This window comes from Centroberyx affinis, unplaced genomic scaffold, assembly GCF_046629955.1.
Source record: "Centroberyx affinis isolate AG114_WGS23_722 - 3 ecotype Tasmania unplaced genomic scaffold, CSIRO-AGI_Caff_v1 ptg002751l_1, whole genome shotgun sequence".
NCBI lineage: Eukaryota > Metazoa > Chordata > Actinopteri > Beryciformes > Berycidae > Centroberyx > Centroberyx affinis.
Genome location: NW_027280914.1, coordinates 72,308 through 90,243, shown reverse-complemented (window position 1 = coordinate 90,243; position 17,936 = coordinate 72,308). Strand labels below are relative to the sequence as shown.

The 17,936-nt window shown below is 43.8% G+C and overlaps 1 protein-coding gene across 2 annotated transcripts in view; it reads right to left on the bottom strand.

Moving 5' to 3' along the window:
* Window positions 1-1,464: 1,464 nt before the first annotated feature.
* cpped1 (calcineurin-like phosphoesterase domain containing 1) overlaps window positions 1,465-17,936 on the bottom strand; it is a 39,853-nt gene continuing 23,381 nt past the window's right edge. For both annotated transcript variants that reach the window (XM_071535703.1, XM_071535704.1), the window contains exon 6: window positions 1,465-4,935. In XM_071535703.1, the coding sequence (XP_071391804.1) occupies window positions 4,709-4,935 (227 nt within the window). In that variant the 3' untranslated portion in view covers window positions 1,465-4,708. The remainder of the gene's footprint in view (window positions 4,936-17,936) is intronic.

Sequence of the window (17,936 nt, the reverse complement as noted above, 5' to 3'; positions counted from 1 at the left end):
AACGGACCAGGGAGCAAAGCGGACGCCACCGACCTCCAGTCCCTCTGGAAAGCTGCCATTTTGCGACGGCAACATTTTTCTGCTAAATCAACCGTCCGCTGCTAAATATTGCAACGGCTCGCAATTTCGACTGCACTTTTATCACAAAAAGAGCCTGCGCTTTCTTTCAAAGCAGTGACAGGGACGGCAATTTTTTTTACAAATCATTGCAATTTCGCAGCAAGAAGGGACTAAACCTCGCTTTTCAATACAGAATTGCTCCAAGTGAGCGGCAGCAAGGTGGCCTAATGGATACAACGTCCCAGATTCAATCTCTGCAACAGCAATGTGTCTTATTGTAGTGTCCTTGAGCAAGCAGCCACTCATGGGTAGTTGCTCTGGATAAGAGTCAGCTAATCCCTATATTTTAACTGTAACAGTGAGAAAAGAGAGAGAAAAACATAGTGTGCATGTATTGGATTTCATTACAGCTGCACTAGGCAAGGTCTTTATGTAAAAATACACCTGTCTTATCAGCCTAAATCACACAGCGGGGCTGCAGCAGAGAAGAGCGTCCCGTCTCCACTGAGTCAGGCTGTAGATTTGTTTCCCCAAATTAAATTCCGGTGTCAGTTATTGACACTTCTCCACCCACAGGAAGAGATGAATCAAACCTTCGAAACGTCCCATCCCTCTTAATGGAGGCCCCATAGATCTGCCCCATTTGTTGGGTATGTCCGCTGGCTGGGAAATCTTGGCACACACAACAAATGAGGAATTGAAACTTCAGAGTGAAATCCAATCTGTCTCCTAAACAGCAGTGAGCAGCTGGACTGTCCAGCGTTAGATCTTCTCCTCTCTCGTCTCTTTGGTTTCCTTTGGTATAAAGCAGCACAGACCGGCCGGGTTGAGCGTACTGTGTAAAGTTCACTGTCGTCATGTCACAGGATTTCTGGGTATTGAAGTTCAAACAGTTTTTATCTCTCGCTGCCATTTGGAGCCACCAACATACAAAGTTGCCTAGTGCAGCTATAACTGCACAAATGAAGGGCTAACTCATTAAAACTCATCTTATCACTGACAAAAAAAAAACCCTGCAATCATCAATAGATAAAATCAACATTTATTATAAAAATACAGCCAATCGTGTCACAGTCATGGTATTCAGTATGGTCATTGGAATTCAAGACAGGAACAAGTCAGAGCGTGTGATGATATGTTCCCCAATTCATAGAGCAAATGCACTCAAAAAGAAAAAAAAAACATCACACACACAAACAAAATGATAAAGAACAATGTGATTGAGCTCGGTGACCGTGAGGATATAAAAATAGATAAGGACATAAGGTTCCTTCTCAGACAGGAAATGAAGGAGATGGACTGAGTCGTCTTTCACACATCACAGTCATTATCCATTCCTCTCAGATGCCCCCCCCCCCCCTCCTCCTCCCCCTCCTCCTCCCTCTCCTCCTCCCCCTTCTCCTCCCTCCATCACATGCTGACTTTTTGGAAGAGAGACAGAATCCGTCAGTGTGAAATGAGGTCAGCGATTGCGTTGCTGATGGAAAATCACCTACAGTACCCACCAGACCACAGACACACACACACACACACACACACTCTTTCTCTCTGACACTCAGGCTCTCTCTGAGACACACACACACACAGACACACAGATGTGTTGCTAAAGGGTTGCCATGACAACTCTGCGTTCCCAGTCGGTCAGGGAGAGTGTGAGAAAGAGTGTGTGTGTGTGTGTGTGTGTGTGTGTGAGTGCGCGTGCGGAGGGTGTAATCGAGTAGAGTCATTTAAAGCTCGCAGAGAAAGTCATTTTGTCACCAAAATGTCCATTTTAAAAGACATTTTCAGTACTGTGAGCCTCCAAATAAGCCTGTGGCTACTAGGCTGCGTGTAACACTGTGCGGTTGATACTGCTATGGCTGAACAGCCTGGTAATACTGTCAAACACACACACACACACACACACACACAAGCATCACTATGTCGTGAGCCTGACACCAGTCCTTCACTTTGACATTTAATGCCGCGATTAGACGTAATTCATAACGCATTTAATACGCTGTGAACTAACTCCTTCGCAAAAAGATCCCAATCTCAAATGTTCTGAGACTAAACCGATTAGGCGTGGTTTGTGATTGTAGTGTTACAACATTCATTTTTATTGCAACTCTGGTTCGGTGATGAAATGTTTTCATCATGAAAACAACCCAGAGAGCGAGCAAAAAGCGGGTAGAACAACATTCAGTTTGATCTGCACATTCATAAAGGAGAATAAATCCAACGCACGCAAACACTCGCGCCACAACGCAATGCATCTGCAATGGAGAGATGCAGGGGAGACGGATTCCCTCGGATTTGATATGAATTAACTTGTTGGAGAGCAAAACATTCAATGCATTATGTGATTGAGAGCAAAAGACGGGGGCAAACGTACTGGACACCGAGTTCTGCCATACTGCCTTACAAAGGAAAAAGACAGTGACATCAGTTTGACATCAGTTTTAGTCGAAAATGAGATTGTCATTTTTCATAGTGTTAATATAGAGTCAGAGTAACCTCTTAGTAAGTCAACAAATCAACACATTTCCAAAGATTTTCTTCCAAGTCCGTCGGCCTGACAGTAGAAACATGCTTGGCTGATTTTTCTCAGTTTCACGCTGAGCAGTTTCTGCCTTTTTTCCTTTGAAGGGCGGTGTGGTGTTGGGGTTTGTTGACGGTTTTTAAGGGGGAAATAAACAGACGAGGTCCCAGGCTGACACAGAGATCAGCGGGCGGCTCAGTATCTCTCAGGTCAGTCAGACGAGGTACCAGGTTATACATGAAACACACAGAACACGGTGATGCGGTTAGCTTGCATAGGGATGGCCGACGAGGCGTTAGACTCTAGCTACAGCAAAAAATAGCTATGATTGCTGGATATTTCAGGATCGTTAAAGGAAAAATCCACCGTCAGATACTTCTACACTGTTATATATCACCAATCTGTGATGCTCAAGGCGTCCCAGGAGTTACTTTATGAAGAAATTTATGTTTTTGTTGTATCTACTTTTGCCCAACCTGCCTCGTCTACTTCTACTTCAGCCAGTGGTTTCCTACATTTCCCAGAATGCCTTTCGACAACCCCCAGAGAATAGACCTGAACATGTTCCATTCAGCTGTGGGTTACATGTGTAGGTGGAGAAAGGAATAGCGATAATAGTAAGAGCAAGAGAGTTTTTCCAGTTGAGAAAAAGCGAGAGTCATTCATCCCCCTTACTTAAAATGCAACATGTCTTATGTCTTGACACCAAAGCCTTTACCATTAATGTTTAAATAGTTTAAAATTTTTCAAACTCCATTGTAGCTGCACTGGAAATATCTCGACCAAGAAATGCAAGATACATCGGCGTTAAAGTGTTAAAGTATTAAAGTGTTTTAGGGTGGATTTTTCCTTTAAGGATGGCTAGGTTTGCATACATTTTAAGTTACACTGACAACATCTGACTACACCACAGCCTATTGTCTTGAACTTTAACAATTATACAGCACAGACAGATAGAGTGGGTGTCACAACATGTAATGCTACCCATGATATAGTATAAGAGGGCCGTGTGCGAAAAGGGTTTCGCTTCTCCACAAAAAGAACCGTTCCTTTTAGAAGACGAGAAGGACAATATTCATTCAGCTCTCCTCGTGTGCCCTTTCGTGGCAGCGTGCGGAGATAACGATGCTCCCAGAAAAACATTCAGCAGAGAGAGAACAGACATTCAAATTTGTTTCATCATAGCTCTGATAATATATGATTCACCCAAGTTCATATTGTGTGGTTGGTATGCGGTTTCAAGGCCTTCGACTTTTGTGGGTGTGAATTTACCGTGTCTCGTTACTTGTAAAAGGTGCTTCAAATTAAGTTAATTACATCTTATTTCTTTCTTTCACAGAGACAAAGAGGTCAGCTTAACCATTAGTGATGAGAACACAGACACCAAAATGATCCATGTTTCCCTGGACTCCGGTGCTCCACGCTAACACCTTAGCACACGCCATGTTGAGTGATAGCAGGCCACTAGCATTATCTCAACAGTGAGAAAACGAGAACCTGTAGCAGCTCTAAGGCTAAACGGTGAGTCATTTCAAATGATATGTGTCTAAGTCTGGCAGTTTTGTGTAGACTGGTAAAAATTTACATGAAATACGATACAAAAATAACATACTGTTCGGAGCTACCTGCGACTGCTTTCTCTGTTGAATGGTCTCCTCGTCCCACGGGATTCGGAGCGTGAAAAGCTGTGTGGGAGACAGAGTCTGCAGCTAAGAATCATCTGCTGATGCATAAGTGGTTGCTCACCTGAAATAGTTCCAAAAATAAACCTGGCTGCATCAGCTATTGAGTTAATGATATTTCTTTCTTTTTTTGTTATGAATCTAAAGACCATAACAAGAGACATCTTTTTATTAAAAGGTCAGTGTTCTTACTTTGGATAATGCTACTCACCTACTATCACTCAGCATAGTGTATACTAATGAGTCATCAAATGATCTACCAGGAACACATGGATGATTTTGGTGTCTATGTTCTCATCACATAACGGGCCAGTCTCCCAAAAACTCAGTGTATTCCTTTAAGAAAAGGGGATCAAACGTTGTCAAATTAAATTAAAGCAATTCACAAAGTGAAAAGCTTGTTGGGCACACACCCAACTTTCCTGGTTTTCCCCTTCACCGGCCCTCAGGCCTGCAGGAGCTTCCTGAGGTCCTCGTCCATGCCCCGCCCACTCAGCTGCTCCAGGCTGTGGTAGCGGTGGATGACGTCATCGGCGGTCACTACCACCACCCTGACGCCGTGCGTGTCCTCGCCCAGCTGGCAGCCGATGGCCGAGCTCACCACCATGTCCAGGCCGCCGTGGCAACCACCGGCGTTCCGGTGATAGTGGCCGGAGAAGACCGCCTTCACACCTACAGAGAGAGAGAGACAGGGAAAGACAGAGAGAGAGAGAGAGAGAGAGAGAAATAATGTGTGAGTGTGCTGAATTTAACAAAGCAATGCACAAATTGCATGAATGCAAGTGTTGGTGGGGGAAAAAAAAAATTGGTGTGGGCTGCCCGATCCTGTTTGTCTCTGTTTACTTTAAGTTTCATCATCTAAACTGGAATTTTACAATAAACAGGCAACATGTTCCATAAGGCACTTGCTGTCAAAGTCCACTTTCGTGCATTTATCCTGTAGAAGTCCCCCTTCAAACATTTATCCTTCATCTATCCCAGAAGAAAGGTGCTGTAAATAGGGTTTTTACTGCCACATAGCACAAAATGACCACAATATATCTGCAGGGGTTTGAAAAGGTTGTTAATCGATACCAATGACTCACGGTTACGCCACCAGGAGATTTCTGGCTTTAAATAACCGTCTTTTAGGCCCGAGCTCTGTTTTGGAACAAAAACTCCCTGCTCTGCTTGATTCCTTGGTCGCAGACGGAGGTCGATAAACGTAATAGATTACTTAATACACCTTTAATCCTGCAGACAGTTCTTTCTTAGGTGTTATACAGTACAACCAAATTAGCATATTGCAACACAAAAGTGTGTACCTTCAGAAAGAAAGAAAGAAAGAGAGAAGGGGAGACAGAGGGGGGGAGAGAGAGGGAGACAAATGGGGGAGCCTTCCACTTATAGAATATTTTGAAAACCTGGGGAACCTTTACTAAGGATGAAAGAAAGAAAAAGAAAGAAAGAAAGAAAGAGGACAGAGAGAGAGAAAGAGGAGAGAAAGGGAGAAAGAGGGGGAAAATGGGGGGGGGCTTCCACTTGTAGAATATTTTGAAAACCTAGGGAACTTTTACTAAGGATGAAAGAAAGAAAGAAAGAAAGAAAGAAAGAAAGAAAGAAAGAGGAGAGAGGAGAGAGAGAAAGAGGAGAGAAGGGGAGACAGAGAGGAAAATGGGGGGGCCTTCCACTTCCACAGAATATTTTGAAAACCTGGGGAACTTTTACTAAGAAAGAAAGAAAGAAAGAAAGAAAGAGGACAGAGAGAAAGAAAGAAAGAAAGAAAGAGGAGAGAGAGAGAAAGAGGAGAGAAAGGGAGACAGAGGGGGAAAATGGGGAGCCTTCCACTTGTAGAATATTTTGAAAACCTAGGGAACTTTGACTAAGGATTAAAGAAAAGAAAGAAAGAAAGAAAGAAAGAGGAGAGAGTGTGAGAGAGCGAGAGAGAGAGAAAGAGAGAGAGAGAGAGAGAGAGAGAAAGAGGAGAGAAAGGGAGACAGAGGGAAAATGGAAACCTTCCACTTGTAGGATATTTTGAAAACGGGTGGTACATTTACTGGGGGGGCTCCGACTTTCAATTTATTTTCTATTAGAATGGACATGATGAGTCCAGTGGCTCGGCCCGGCCCGGCTCGGCCCGGCTCGGCTCGGCTCGGCTCGGCTCGGCCTGCAGCAGTGATGCTGTGATGCTGTGTCACTGCAGAGGGGCGACGGCTCCCTCTGACTGACGGGCCAGACCAGCCTCACTCTGAATGAGAGAGAAAATTGACTTGTTTTCTGTGTGTGTGTTAGGACTAGACTGAGTGTGGGAACTTGTTTCACTGTCCTTGTGAGAACCAGTTTGAGTTGTCACTGCTAGAAAGGGTTAGTTTAGGGTTAAAGACTTGGGTTTAGGGTTAAGATTAGAATTAGATTAGGGTTAAGGTTTAAGCAAGTAAGGTTTTTCTTTGGTTTTGTTTCGGTTTTTTGTCAAGAATTTACTGTATGTTTTCATTTTTTTTTGGTTCTTTTTTTGCCTATTTGATGGATTTTCTTGTTTTGTTACCTCCGCCAAGGAGGTTATGTTTTCGGTGTCGTTTGTTTGTTTGTCTGTCAGCAGGATTACGGAAAAACTACTGGCCCGGTTTTCATGAAACTTCGTGGAAGGGTGTAGCATGGGCCAAGGAAGAACCCATTAAATTTTGGAGCGGATCCGGATCCAACTCACAAACAAGCAATAATAGCACAAACCTTGTCAAGAATTTACCGCATGTTTTCGGTTTTGTAAATTTCCTTTGATGAATTTTCTTGTTTTGTTTCTGTTTTTTTTTGGTTACATGTTTGAAATAAATACATAAACATAAGGGTTAGGACTTGGGTTTAGGTTAGGATTAGGTTTAGGTTAGGTTAAGGGTTCAGTTTGTGGTGAGGGTGAAGATATGTAGTGGAAAGAGTTAAGGTTCGGGTTATTAGTTAGGGAATGAGCATAATCAACAGAAGGTCCTCAGAAGTATACTAATACAAAAGGTGTGTGTGTGTTTGTGTGTGTGTGTGCGTGCATGTGTGTGTATGTGTGCATCCATGTATGCATGAGTATAGGTAAGGGGATTTTAAAATGAGTTCACTGCAGGCTTTGGCAGAGGAAATGAGCTGCTCTATTTTCTAGCGGCAAGTGTTTCCATGGAGGGAAGACTGCCTGCTAGCTGCCTCGTCTCCAGAGAGACACCCAGCCAAAAAATAATGAAAACTGCCAACAAAAGAGGCTAAATTGCAGTCTGTGCATGAGAAAGACATCGGTCTGTCCCAGAAATCTGCACAACAAAGACGAGGAAGATCCCTCCAAAATGTATCCACTGGTTTTACTACTTCGGTGTCAGCAGCGTGAAATTGTCCTGAATCATCATGTCCGCCGCTCTGCATAATCACACAGCACCAGCATACAAATGTGACCTAAATTTATATTAATAGTCAGAACGACGTGAGGACAGCGGCTGCACATGCCGGACCATTGAATAATTAATCCACCCTAGATGAGAATTGATGATTTAGGCCTATATGTGTATATGCTTCGGCTAAATTCATTTGCAGTCCGAATTTAGGAAGAGCAATGCCGCGTGAAGCCCACCCTCCTGTGACCTGTGGGTGGGCCTGCAGCTAGATCATTACGGGCTCCACCACAATTTTCATGAATCTGTGTGTGTGTGTGTGTGTGTGTGTGTGTGACCGCCTGGCCAGGAATAATAGCCTTTCGTATAACCTTGCCTCTGCTCTAGGTGAATGAGTAAACTGGCCAGGTTCAACACTGTCTACGTGTCGTATGAGTGCGTCCTTGCCATTGTTTCTATTTGAGGAGCCGACTGGCCGGGCTACAAATGCCCCCGGTGCCTCCAGGCCAAAGCATGCATATATATGTGTGTGTGTGTGTGTGTGTGTGTGTGTGTGTCACCGGCGCAGTCCTTCCACATCGACAGTCACCAAAAGTCTTTTTTACTCTATTCTACGAGGAATTTACACAGCTCTTCCGCAATTATTCAGCCCTCGTGAATGAAAACAAAGCGAAAGCGTGAACCAGGGAGAATGTTCGATGGGATCACTTGGTGACTCAGTTGGTGACGCCAGTCGCGGGGAACGTTGGATACGTTACAGTCTCGCCGCGAGGGCCGCAACTTCTTCGCCAACCAGGAGCGGGGAGGTGGGAGGAGGCCGCTGAGACAGCAGTAGTAAAGTAAGAGGTGCTAGACACATTAAAGCCTGTAATAATCATAAGGACTGAAGGAAGGAGCGAACCAGAAGGAAAAAGTCCTGTTGAAGCCAAGATGGTTTTCTGAACTTAAAGACCCCCCAAGATGCCATGATTAATCAGGCAGCTAAATAAAGTGTGTGGGTGCGTATATGTGTGTGTGTGTGTGTGTACGTACATGTGAGTGTGTGTTCAGTCACCACATCTCTGATGATCCACATCCCACACACGCAATTGTGGCTGTCAACACCACCACGCAGCAGTAGTGATCTTGCCCCGTACGCAAATGGTTCATTTGTGATGCATCGCACCGTATGCTTATTGCTCATATGGCTTTACATGCAGAATATGAAGGATTAAGCCACAACAGGCCGTGCTTTACAGTGATTTCAGAGCAGCCAAGAGGCGTTGCTAGGCACAACACTGGATAAGTGGATTTTTAATAAAACAGTGGGAGAATATGTTCAATAAGTCATATTTCTAATCTATATAATTAAATAATAAATGTTAATCTTCTGCCAAGCAATCCATACAACAATTCTTCAACAGTAACCATCAGTTGCTAAGCTAGACATATCTATCAGTATGAGTGGTGATTTGTAGTTATTGGATTAATATTCAAATTGTTATGCACTCGCAGGTCTGTTTATCTGGTATTTTACAGCGGCTTTGAACGCATCTCAGCCAATCAGAACTGAGGACCAGAACTATCCGTTTTATAAAGCTGGTTATCCAACTACCTTTCCACAAAGAACAGTCCATTTTTCTCCTCCTAGTTTAATTTACCAAGGGCACAGTGAGCCTTAAAGGACTGCGCTTGGCTAACCTGTGTAATGTGTAGCTGGTGGAAGGCGATCTCATTACCCCCGCTAGGTCACCATGACACACTGACTACAGGCTTTCTTTCAAGGTCTTAAGTATAGTTGGGAGTTGAATTGGACTGAACCGAGAGACAATGTGACTGTCGAGGAAATGAATCGGCTCATTCCGCCCGCTCTTATCGGGGCGGAGGCGATTTGAGAGAAACAATTTAGCAACGGCTCAGTGATAAGACGCTGGCCTGAATTCTTCGGAGCACGTCCCTCTCAGAGCGGCGTCATTACGCCGGCTTTTAAAGTCCGACCGCTCCAAGTGGGCCTCGATCTCCTGTCTGAAAACACTCCGAGAGCAAAGAGGCCCTCTCCGGGAAAAAAAGAAGCCTGATTTTCAATCTCCGAAAGAATGTCTGTATGAATAAAAGATAAACAATTGAAAAAATAAATAAATAAAAACAGAATAAAGGAGTTGAGAAAGCTGTCCCCTTTGCAATGCAGTCAGAAGATTAAGTTGACCTGTGAAATTGTGTGACAGAAAAAGAAGGCAGGCAGGCAGGCATCCTTTTAAAGGGATGGGTAGGGGCTGATATGAGATTGCCTGCACAGAAATGAAAAAATATATGAAAAAAATGATAAAATAAAAAAGTGAAAACAGAATTTCAAGTCCTAAAAAAACATACCTACCGCAACAGCGCTTCAAAGACATTATAGGAAAGAGTCGGAGCAGGTCTCTGTTCTGTAGCATGTAAATATTGATTGGAAGTGACACTTAACCGACAAAAGGAAGAAGTTTAAAGGGAGTCTTCGGTGACAAGTGAGAGTCTTGCTGTGAACAGTAATGGGGAGATAATGTTGTGATTAGAGGCCGCACTCACATTGTCATTAGCGTTATTAGTCAGTAGCACCGCTCACCATGGAGCAGGCTACTGACACTGTGGGAAGGCAGGTAGGGGGTTTCAGACAGCCGAGTCCCCTGGGAACTTAAATGCTGCGTGCAACATTAAAAGAAAATATCAAGGCTTTTCATTCAAAAATAGGATTGTATTTTTACATTTTTCTATATTCATCAGTGAGTATTTCAATAAATATGATGATGCTATCCTCAAAAATACACTGATTACGTACACATACTGCAGTTCTTAAGATTACCTCTAGTTACTAGTTCTATTGCTTCTAGTTTTGTGGAATACAATCAAGTGGAATCTACCATAAGTTTGTTTATGATGAGACTGCAACCTGCAATGAAATGTAGGTGAGTAAACAGGATTTTCAAGCGTCTTATAAAAGCTATAACTTGCTTTGCCTCTTGCCTCAGCAAGAGGTATTTCGAGATATTTCATTAAACTATTGATGTGATCTGTTAATTCCATATTATTAAATTAGTTAAATATCGTTGATTAGTAACTTTCGTCATGCCGGCGTTACCGCTAGGGGGCGTTTGATAGCGGTAGAGGTTAAAAGTAACCCATAATGTGGCTTACTTTCATGCCAGTAACCGTTTGGTAGGAAGAAGTGACAGATTTTGTCAAATGTTGGATATTTATGGAATAAACTCTTCCAGTCGCTCTGGCTCCCAGTTTTCTCCCCTTTACTTCATCAGTTAGTTCCCTGGAACAAAACACCAAACACTCATTGGGCTGTGATTTTTTTTCTTCCACTATTTATTTACCCAGTGAAAGCTGATTGAGCTTGCATGCTTTTTTTCAGCACCGCTGTGCTCCACACTCACAGTCACACACATTCACACTTAAGTGGGTTTTAAGTGCCTTGCTCAAGGGCGCCTTGACTGTTGCTGCCGAGTTAGAAGAGAGTGTTACTAATTCATTTCTCCTATCCAGATCTTTTCAGCTGTTCTTGGTTTCCAACTGGCAACCTTCTGGTCACACTCATCTAACCTCTAGGCCAGTGAGGCCCAAGAGTCTGCAGGTTTCACTCCAACAAAACACTACAGCAGCTGATGGACCCTCTTCACAAACATGGCTGACATACTTCCACAGGGAATAGATCGTTTCTCACCATTGCCAGCAATGTTAGGAAGCCAACTTTCTGTCTGTGATCACCTATTTTGTGTTTCAACATAGTGTATAACACAATACAGGTGTTGTCACTGACATATCTTTCTGTTTCTGTTGTCCGATGACTGCATGACTATAAAAAAAGTGACTTGATTGAGAGTCACAAAATGCTAACTGGCTAACCAAGGCTTGAAGAAGAAAGACAGAAGAAAGATATGTCAATGGCGACACCTGTTTTGTGTTATAAGCTATGTTGAAACACAAAATAAGTGATTACAGACTTGGAGGCGACAGAAAGTTGGCTTCTTAACAATGCTGGCAATGGTGAGAACCGTTCTCTACCCTGCTAAGACGAAGCAGGAGTTTGTCAGCCATGTTTGTGAAAAATGACGCTATTTCACTGATGTGCACACCTTCAACCAGAGAGGGTGGAGGGGACTAATAAGTGAAATCCACTGCTGTAGTGTTTGGTTGGACTGGAAACCTACAGGCTCTTGGACCTCGACGGCTCACGCTCCAGAGCCACCGCTCCAGACGACTGTCGGCCCTCAGATGATGATAGCCGGCTCCCTTCTGGGAGCAGAAAAAACGGGAGTGATTTGACAGTGCTGAAATAAGATACACACCTCATTTCACTTCACTTCAATCCAATCACAGTAACACTTCCCACTTGCTATACACTGTTATCCAAAGTGCCTTGCGGTTCCATCGTACATTTCTGGCATGGGTGGCCCAGTGGGAGTCAAACCCCTAACTGCAGTAATGTGAGAGCCTTGCTCTACCCATTGAGCGACAATGGGTAGAGCAAGGCACTAGGAAATTAAATCACTAGGCAATGAAGTAACCTAACCTTAACCCTTACAGTAGCTGCGTTTACATGAGCCATATCTTTTCATTCTGAATTAAATCATTCTGATTCCCCAGCAAGTGTTTACATGAGCGCTAAATAAAAGGATCGAATGGTGTGTGTTTACATGCTCCAACGTATGTAATCAGAATAAAAGCTTCTGACATGTGCAAAAATACAGAATCCAGTACTCTAGCATGGGCTTAAGTTTTTAAAAGATGGACCTGCGTCGGGCGCTTGGCACAGTTATTGCTTTACTGCTGTTCTTACTTATGAAGCAGCAGTTTTATCAGAACATACGACTCCAAAAGTGTCAGCAACAGACGTTTTGTTTTGCCCCAACAATGATTCAAATTAACAAAAAAGTAAATGTCATTGACGTCACTTACGTCAAATGGGAGAGCGTGCGCAGGAAGAGTATAGATATTAAAATCAAAGAAAGTGATCGGACTGAGCGTTTACATGATGAAATTGTATCCATTGAATTTATAAAAGGGTTATAACACCCCTCTCAAACAGAATTCAATTTCATTTATTTGTTTATTCTGATTGAGGTGGTTACATGAGCCATTTTTATTCTGACTGGGCTGCTATTCTGATTAGTAGTGGAATAAAAGGCTCCATGTAAAACGCAGCTAGTGATGGTACCATGCTAAACCCATTCATCTGTACAGGGAATGGAACCCATTAGAGCTGCAACGATTAATCGATTAAGCGATTATTTGTCAACTATTAAATTAATCGCCAACTATTTTGATAATCAATTAATCGGTTTCGGGGTTTTTAAGAAAAATAAGTCAAAATTCTCTGATTCCAGCTTCTTAAATGTGAATATTTTCTGGTTTCTTTACTCCTCTATGACAGTAAACTGAATATCTTTGGGTTGTGGACAAAACAAGACATTTGAGGACGTCATCTTGGGCTTTGGGAAACACTGATCGACATTTTTCACCATTTTCTGACATTTTATAGACCAAACAACTAATCGATTAATCAAGAAAATAATCGACAGATTAATCGACAATGAAAATAATCGTTAGTTGCAGCCCTAGAACCCATAACCCTTTAGTGCCTTGCTCTACCCACTGAGCTACACAGGGGCTGCGTTCGGAATGGTTCACTCATTCCCTCACTCACTATTCCCCATGTAGTGTTTATCATATAGTGAACTATATGGGCAACGACCAAACGAAATTTCGGACACTACAGTAAATATAATGGCGTCAAAAAAATGCGCTGGATATTCGTGTGACGCACCGGGATGCGCCCAGCATCACGTAAATAAACCAAGCATCATGACAGCAGGTTGAAATGGACTCAGGTCGCATTGATTTTGACAAGTTTTCAGCATTAAATTACAAATAAATTGTTGAAATTCTAATCATGTGCAAGTGTGGTTTTGTCAACTTTGGTGCTGTCTGCTAATGGCAGCGAGCTGTTTTGGTTTGGTAAACAAGCTTGTGAGCTAATGACTAGCAGAAGCTTTCATATCACCTCCTCTCCTGTATTGGTGGATAAAGTAGTTAGCTGACCTGTAACGATGATTCCTGCAGTGTTGCTGCTCTTGGTTCAAAACGGAGGAAACTCGAATGAGGAGTCTAATACGTCTTTTGTTGATTTGCTAATGCTGTCAACCGGTAAATAACGTTAGACCAGTTTCTATTAGCTAACGTGTTAGCTAGCTGTTTCTTCTTCTTCGGTAAGACACGATCACATTGCATTGTGGTATACAGGAGAAATTGTAGGGTACACTGTCTGTTCACTACAATTTGTAGTGCATTGTGGGTATCTTATAGTGGACTATTTAGTGAATCAAATTAACCGTTGAGAATTCGGACACTAGTAGAAAATGGCGGATACACTATATAGTGCACTATTTCTGTGATAGGGAACGGTTTCGAACAGAGCCAGGGAAGACACATCTGTGCCAAGCTGGAGCGATGGAGGAAGGGAATCTATCTGGTTCGTCACAGTGAGTGTTCAGAGAGTGAGAGCAGCAGTATCGCGTACAGTAGAGGATTGTTAAGTCCCATTTCCCCCCCATTTCTTCTCTCTTGACCGTGCTTGGCTGCGTTCTCCCCTCTCCCAGCTCATGCTTTTCTTGCTGAGTGGGTGCCCTCGCGTATACAAAAACATGCACTCTCTGCGCTAATAATTCCACGTCTCGTCTCTGTCTCTGTGGAAATGCCGTTTACCTGTCAGCCGTTAAACTGCGCTGGTTCTTTTGTGCTTTTCTTTGTGATAAAGACTCCCATCTGGGGACCGGCCTGTGCTTTTTGACAGACAGGGGGTAAGGAGAGAGTGAAGGAGGGGGGAGTTAGCGCGCTCAGAAAATACCCGGAGTAAGCAGTCAGAGAAATGAAAACATATTGAATGCAAAGGGAGGAAAATTACCCAGACTCAAATTGAATTCTGGCCAGGGTCGCAAGAAAAATGCACGGCGAGGACTGGGGAGTCCCTGCCAGTATGCGCCTGTATGTTTTTTTCATATTTAGATTTTTACATGCTGCATTCATCCGAGCCAAGTGGCCTTTAATTAATTGCGGGGTCTGTTTGAATATTCTGAAATTGCAAACATGCTTCGTTATTTAAATGCTAATTGTGCTCGGCATCGTGGACCGCAAAATAATAGAATAAAGAAAATAAAGAAACCTCTGTCCACATCTAATCATGTTTGATGTTTCTGCCCCTTCCTTCGTTCTGCCCCCCCCCCCTTCTCTCCCTTCCCACTCTCCATCATCTTCCTTTCATCTCTTGGTCAGTGATTTGCAGGCTACAAGATTGGATGGGCTAATTGCGAACAAAGTTCCTGTCTTGTCAGTGAAACTACCTCCTCATATCGGTGATTACCTCAAGGAGAAGCCTTTTTTTTTTTTCACTTCAAACCTTTCCTCCGGCTTGCTCCCTCTCCTTCCTCTTCTTTCTCTTTGACACAAACACTCAATGCAGCTGTGAACAAAGCTGTCATCTGCACATCTGTGAGAATGGGCTGCGTGGGAGTGAACATGCAACGTGTGCGCTTGTATTGAAGGGCGGTTGTCATTAAAGTACAGGTCTGGGAAATAATTCATCATGAAATGGGGGCTGTGGGTAATTTGCATGACAGAGAGAGATACAAAATGATGTAGCGTACCGAGGCATCTCGCCGCCCCGGCTCCTCATAAATCACTCTCACCCATCAGTCACCGAGCAGCATCCCCTTTCTGTGTCCTCCAGTCACACACACACACACACACACTCAAACACACACACATGCAAACACAAAGGGAGCTGGGAAATGAAACCCCGTAGTAACCGCATCATCTATTCATCTACGCAAAAACTGTAGCAGTCGTTCTGGATGCCTTTTGGCCGTTTGGCACCAAACGCGGAACCTAATCAACCTAAAAACCACAACCTTAGGCCAATCCCTGGCCTTTCTCTAAGCGCTATGGGCCTCAGCGCAGTTAATATGTCATAGATTCATCTGTGGGGGGGGGCTCTGGATGCAATCAATAATTAATCAGAAGATGAGAAGGATGAAACCCATGTTTATTTAAATCAAATTCTCCTTGAGAGGCTGGAAGAAGAGGAGATGGTCAAGTTACATCACAATTATGCAAAACTCGTGAAAGGGGAAGCGCGCAGTAGGGGAGCGACGCAGTCACACATCTATGGAAGCCCATTCAATAGAAATGACTTCCGACACGTTGCGGAGGATAAAAGCCTCGACGCCACGCCGGTAAAAAGAGGAGGCCTTCATCAGCGGCTCGATCAATTAAATAGTGGGACTCTGCGGGGAGTGCGACGCGCTGTATATTCCCCCTATGGATACCGGCCACTGCAACGGTTCCACTCCCTTTGAGCGTAAAGCACGAAACCACCGCATCAGTACATTAAGCTATCGCCAACCCCCACCTTTGGTTGCAACAGAGAGAGAGAGAAAGAGAGAGAGAGAGTGAGAGAAAGAAAGAGAGGGAGAGAGACCGAAAAAGCAACAGCATTATTCAGCCTCATCATTAAAACAATGGGGTTAAAGGCTTATCCGTGGCCTCTTATCAAATCCCCAGTGGGTGATAAATGTGTCTTCGGTTCTGAACAGACCAGGACCCTTGCTGATAAAGACAACCGGCGGCAAAAAGAGAGAGAGAGAGAGAGAGAGAGAGAGAGATAGAGAGAAAGAGAGAGAAACACTATGCAGAGCAGCACATTTACTTACATGGCTTATCTTCGCCTCTAATTAGCTATGTACAACTCTGCAGCCGCTAGCGATGTTGGGAATTCCAATGTGTTTCTCAGCTGCACTCCTTTTTGGGTTTTTTTTTTCCCTTCCAAAACATGAACAGCGATTGGATGCTAACGAAGGTAGCGTGGAAGCGTGTACGTGCCTATTCATTCGTCCTTGCATGTGTGTGAGTGTGTGTGAGTGTGTGTGAGTGTGTGTGTGTGTGTGTGTGTGTGTGCTGAAGGTAAGCCTGAATGTAGGATATGAACCTCAGAGGCAGCGGGGAGAAGAAATCTAATTACAGTACTCCATCTATGAGGAGAAGGTGAGGTGAGGAGGGGGGGGGGGGTGTTTGAAGAGGGAGGCTGAGAGCGCGGCTGGGATTTGTGCCACTCTACAGGATCCACTCGGAGAGGAGAGGCCGCTCCCCAGCCGCGGGACTTCATCGCTCTCCGAAGAGATTCAGGAATATATATACGCAAAAAAAAGAAAAAAAAAACCTCTCCTCTCCAAATTCAACATCCTCCACAAGCGAGCACCCTACACTTCTCCTCCACTACAGGCAGCAACTAAGTGCTGGCTGGGTTGTATTGATCCACTGCACTGGCAAATTGGCATAGGTATGTATGGGGGGGGGGGGGGGGGGCATAGCAATAAACCTCAAGAGAGTTATTTACTGTGATTATGGGTACGACAGTGATGAGGCAGTAGAGAAGTACCCATAATCGGAGTGAAGAACTTCCTCTAGGGTATTATGGGATTTGTGCAATTGTTACCAACGCATGTGTACTGCCTGCCTGGAAAGTCGTCTCTCATGTAATACATAAAAAAAAAAAAAAAAACCCTCAGAAAACACAAAAGGTTGTTATCTAGTTCCCTGGTTACCATAAGAGTTGGCATAGCAACCAATAAAGCACCGAATTATCAGTGCAGTTGGAATATGTCTTTGACCAATCACGCTTGGCTCTAACAAAAGATATTAAACGCAGAGAGCAAGCGGGCGATTAAAGGAAAAGATTTAATATCAGCCGAATCAATGTCAAATCAGAAACCATAGTAATTGCTTGTGCAATTAAAAACAGGATTGTGAGTTCCTTTACTTGCCCAGGAGGGGGTCATCACAGAGAGCCAGTGTATCGTTAATATGAGCCAGGAGGCAGTCAACAGTTCCCAGGGTGGAACCACGCTCCGACGAGCCAGGGGAAGACTAATTGGTGTCGCACCTTTTCCCACGTGCAGCTGGTGTGCCGCGATAACATATAGCTCCCCAGAATATATCACGCATGCAGACACATCACTGCGTACAGATTTCTATGCAAACGCAAGCATGTGTGCGCGTTTATGCACCCGCACGTGCAAAGACATAAACAAGTACAAAGCACACGCACACATAAACACACACACACAAATCCTATGAGAGGAAGAGGTAGGGGAGAGGAATGAAAAATACCTCACTGAGGGAAATTCAATTAAATGTATTTCTTTGTCTGCAGGGGCCTGTATTCTCCATTTCCATCATGTGTCACTGGAGTGGAGGGGGGGCCGCGGAAAACCCGGCAGCAGCAATAACAACCTCACAAATGCTGAGCCAAAT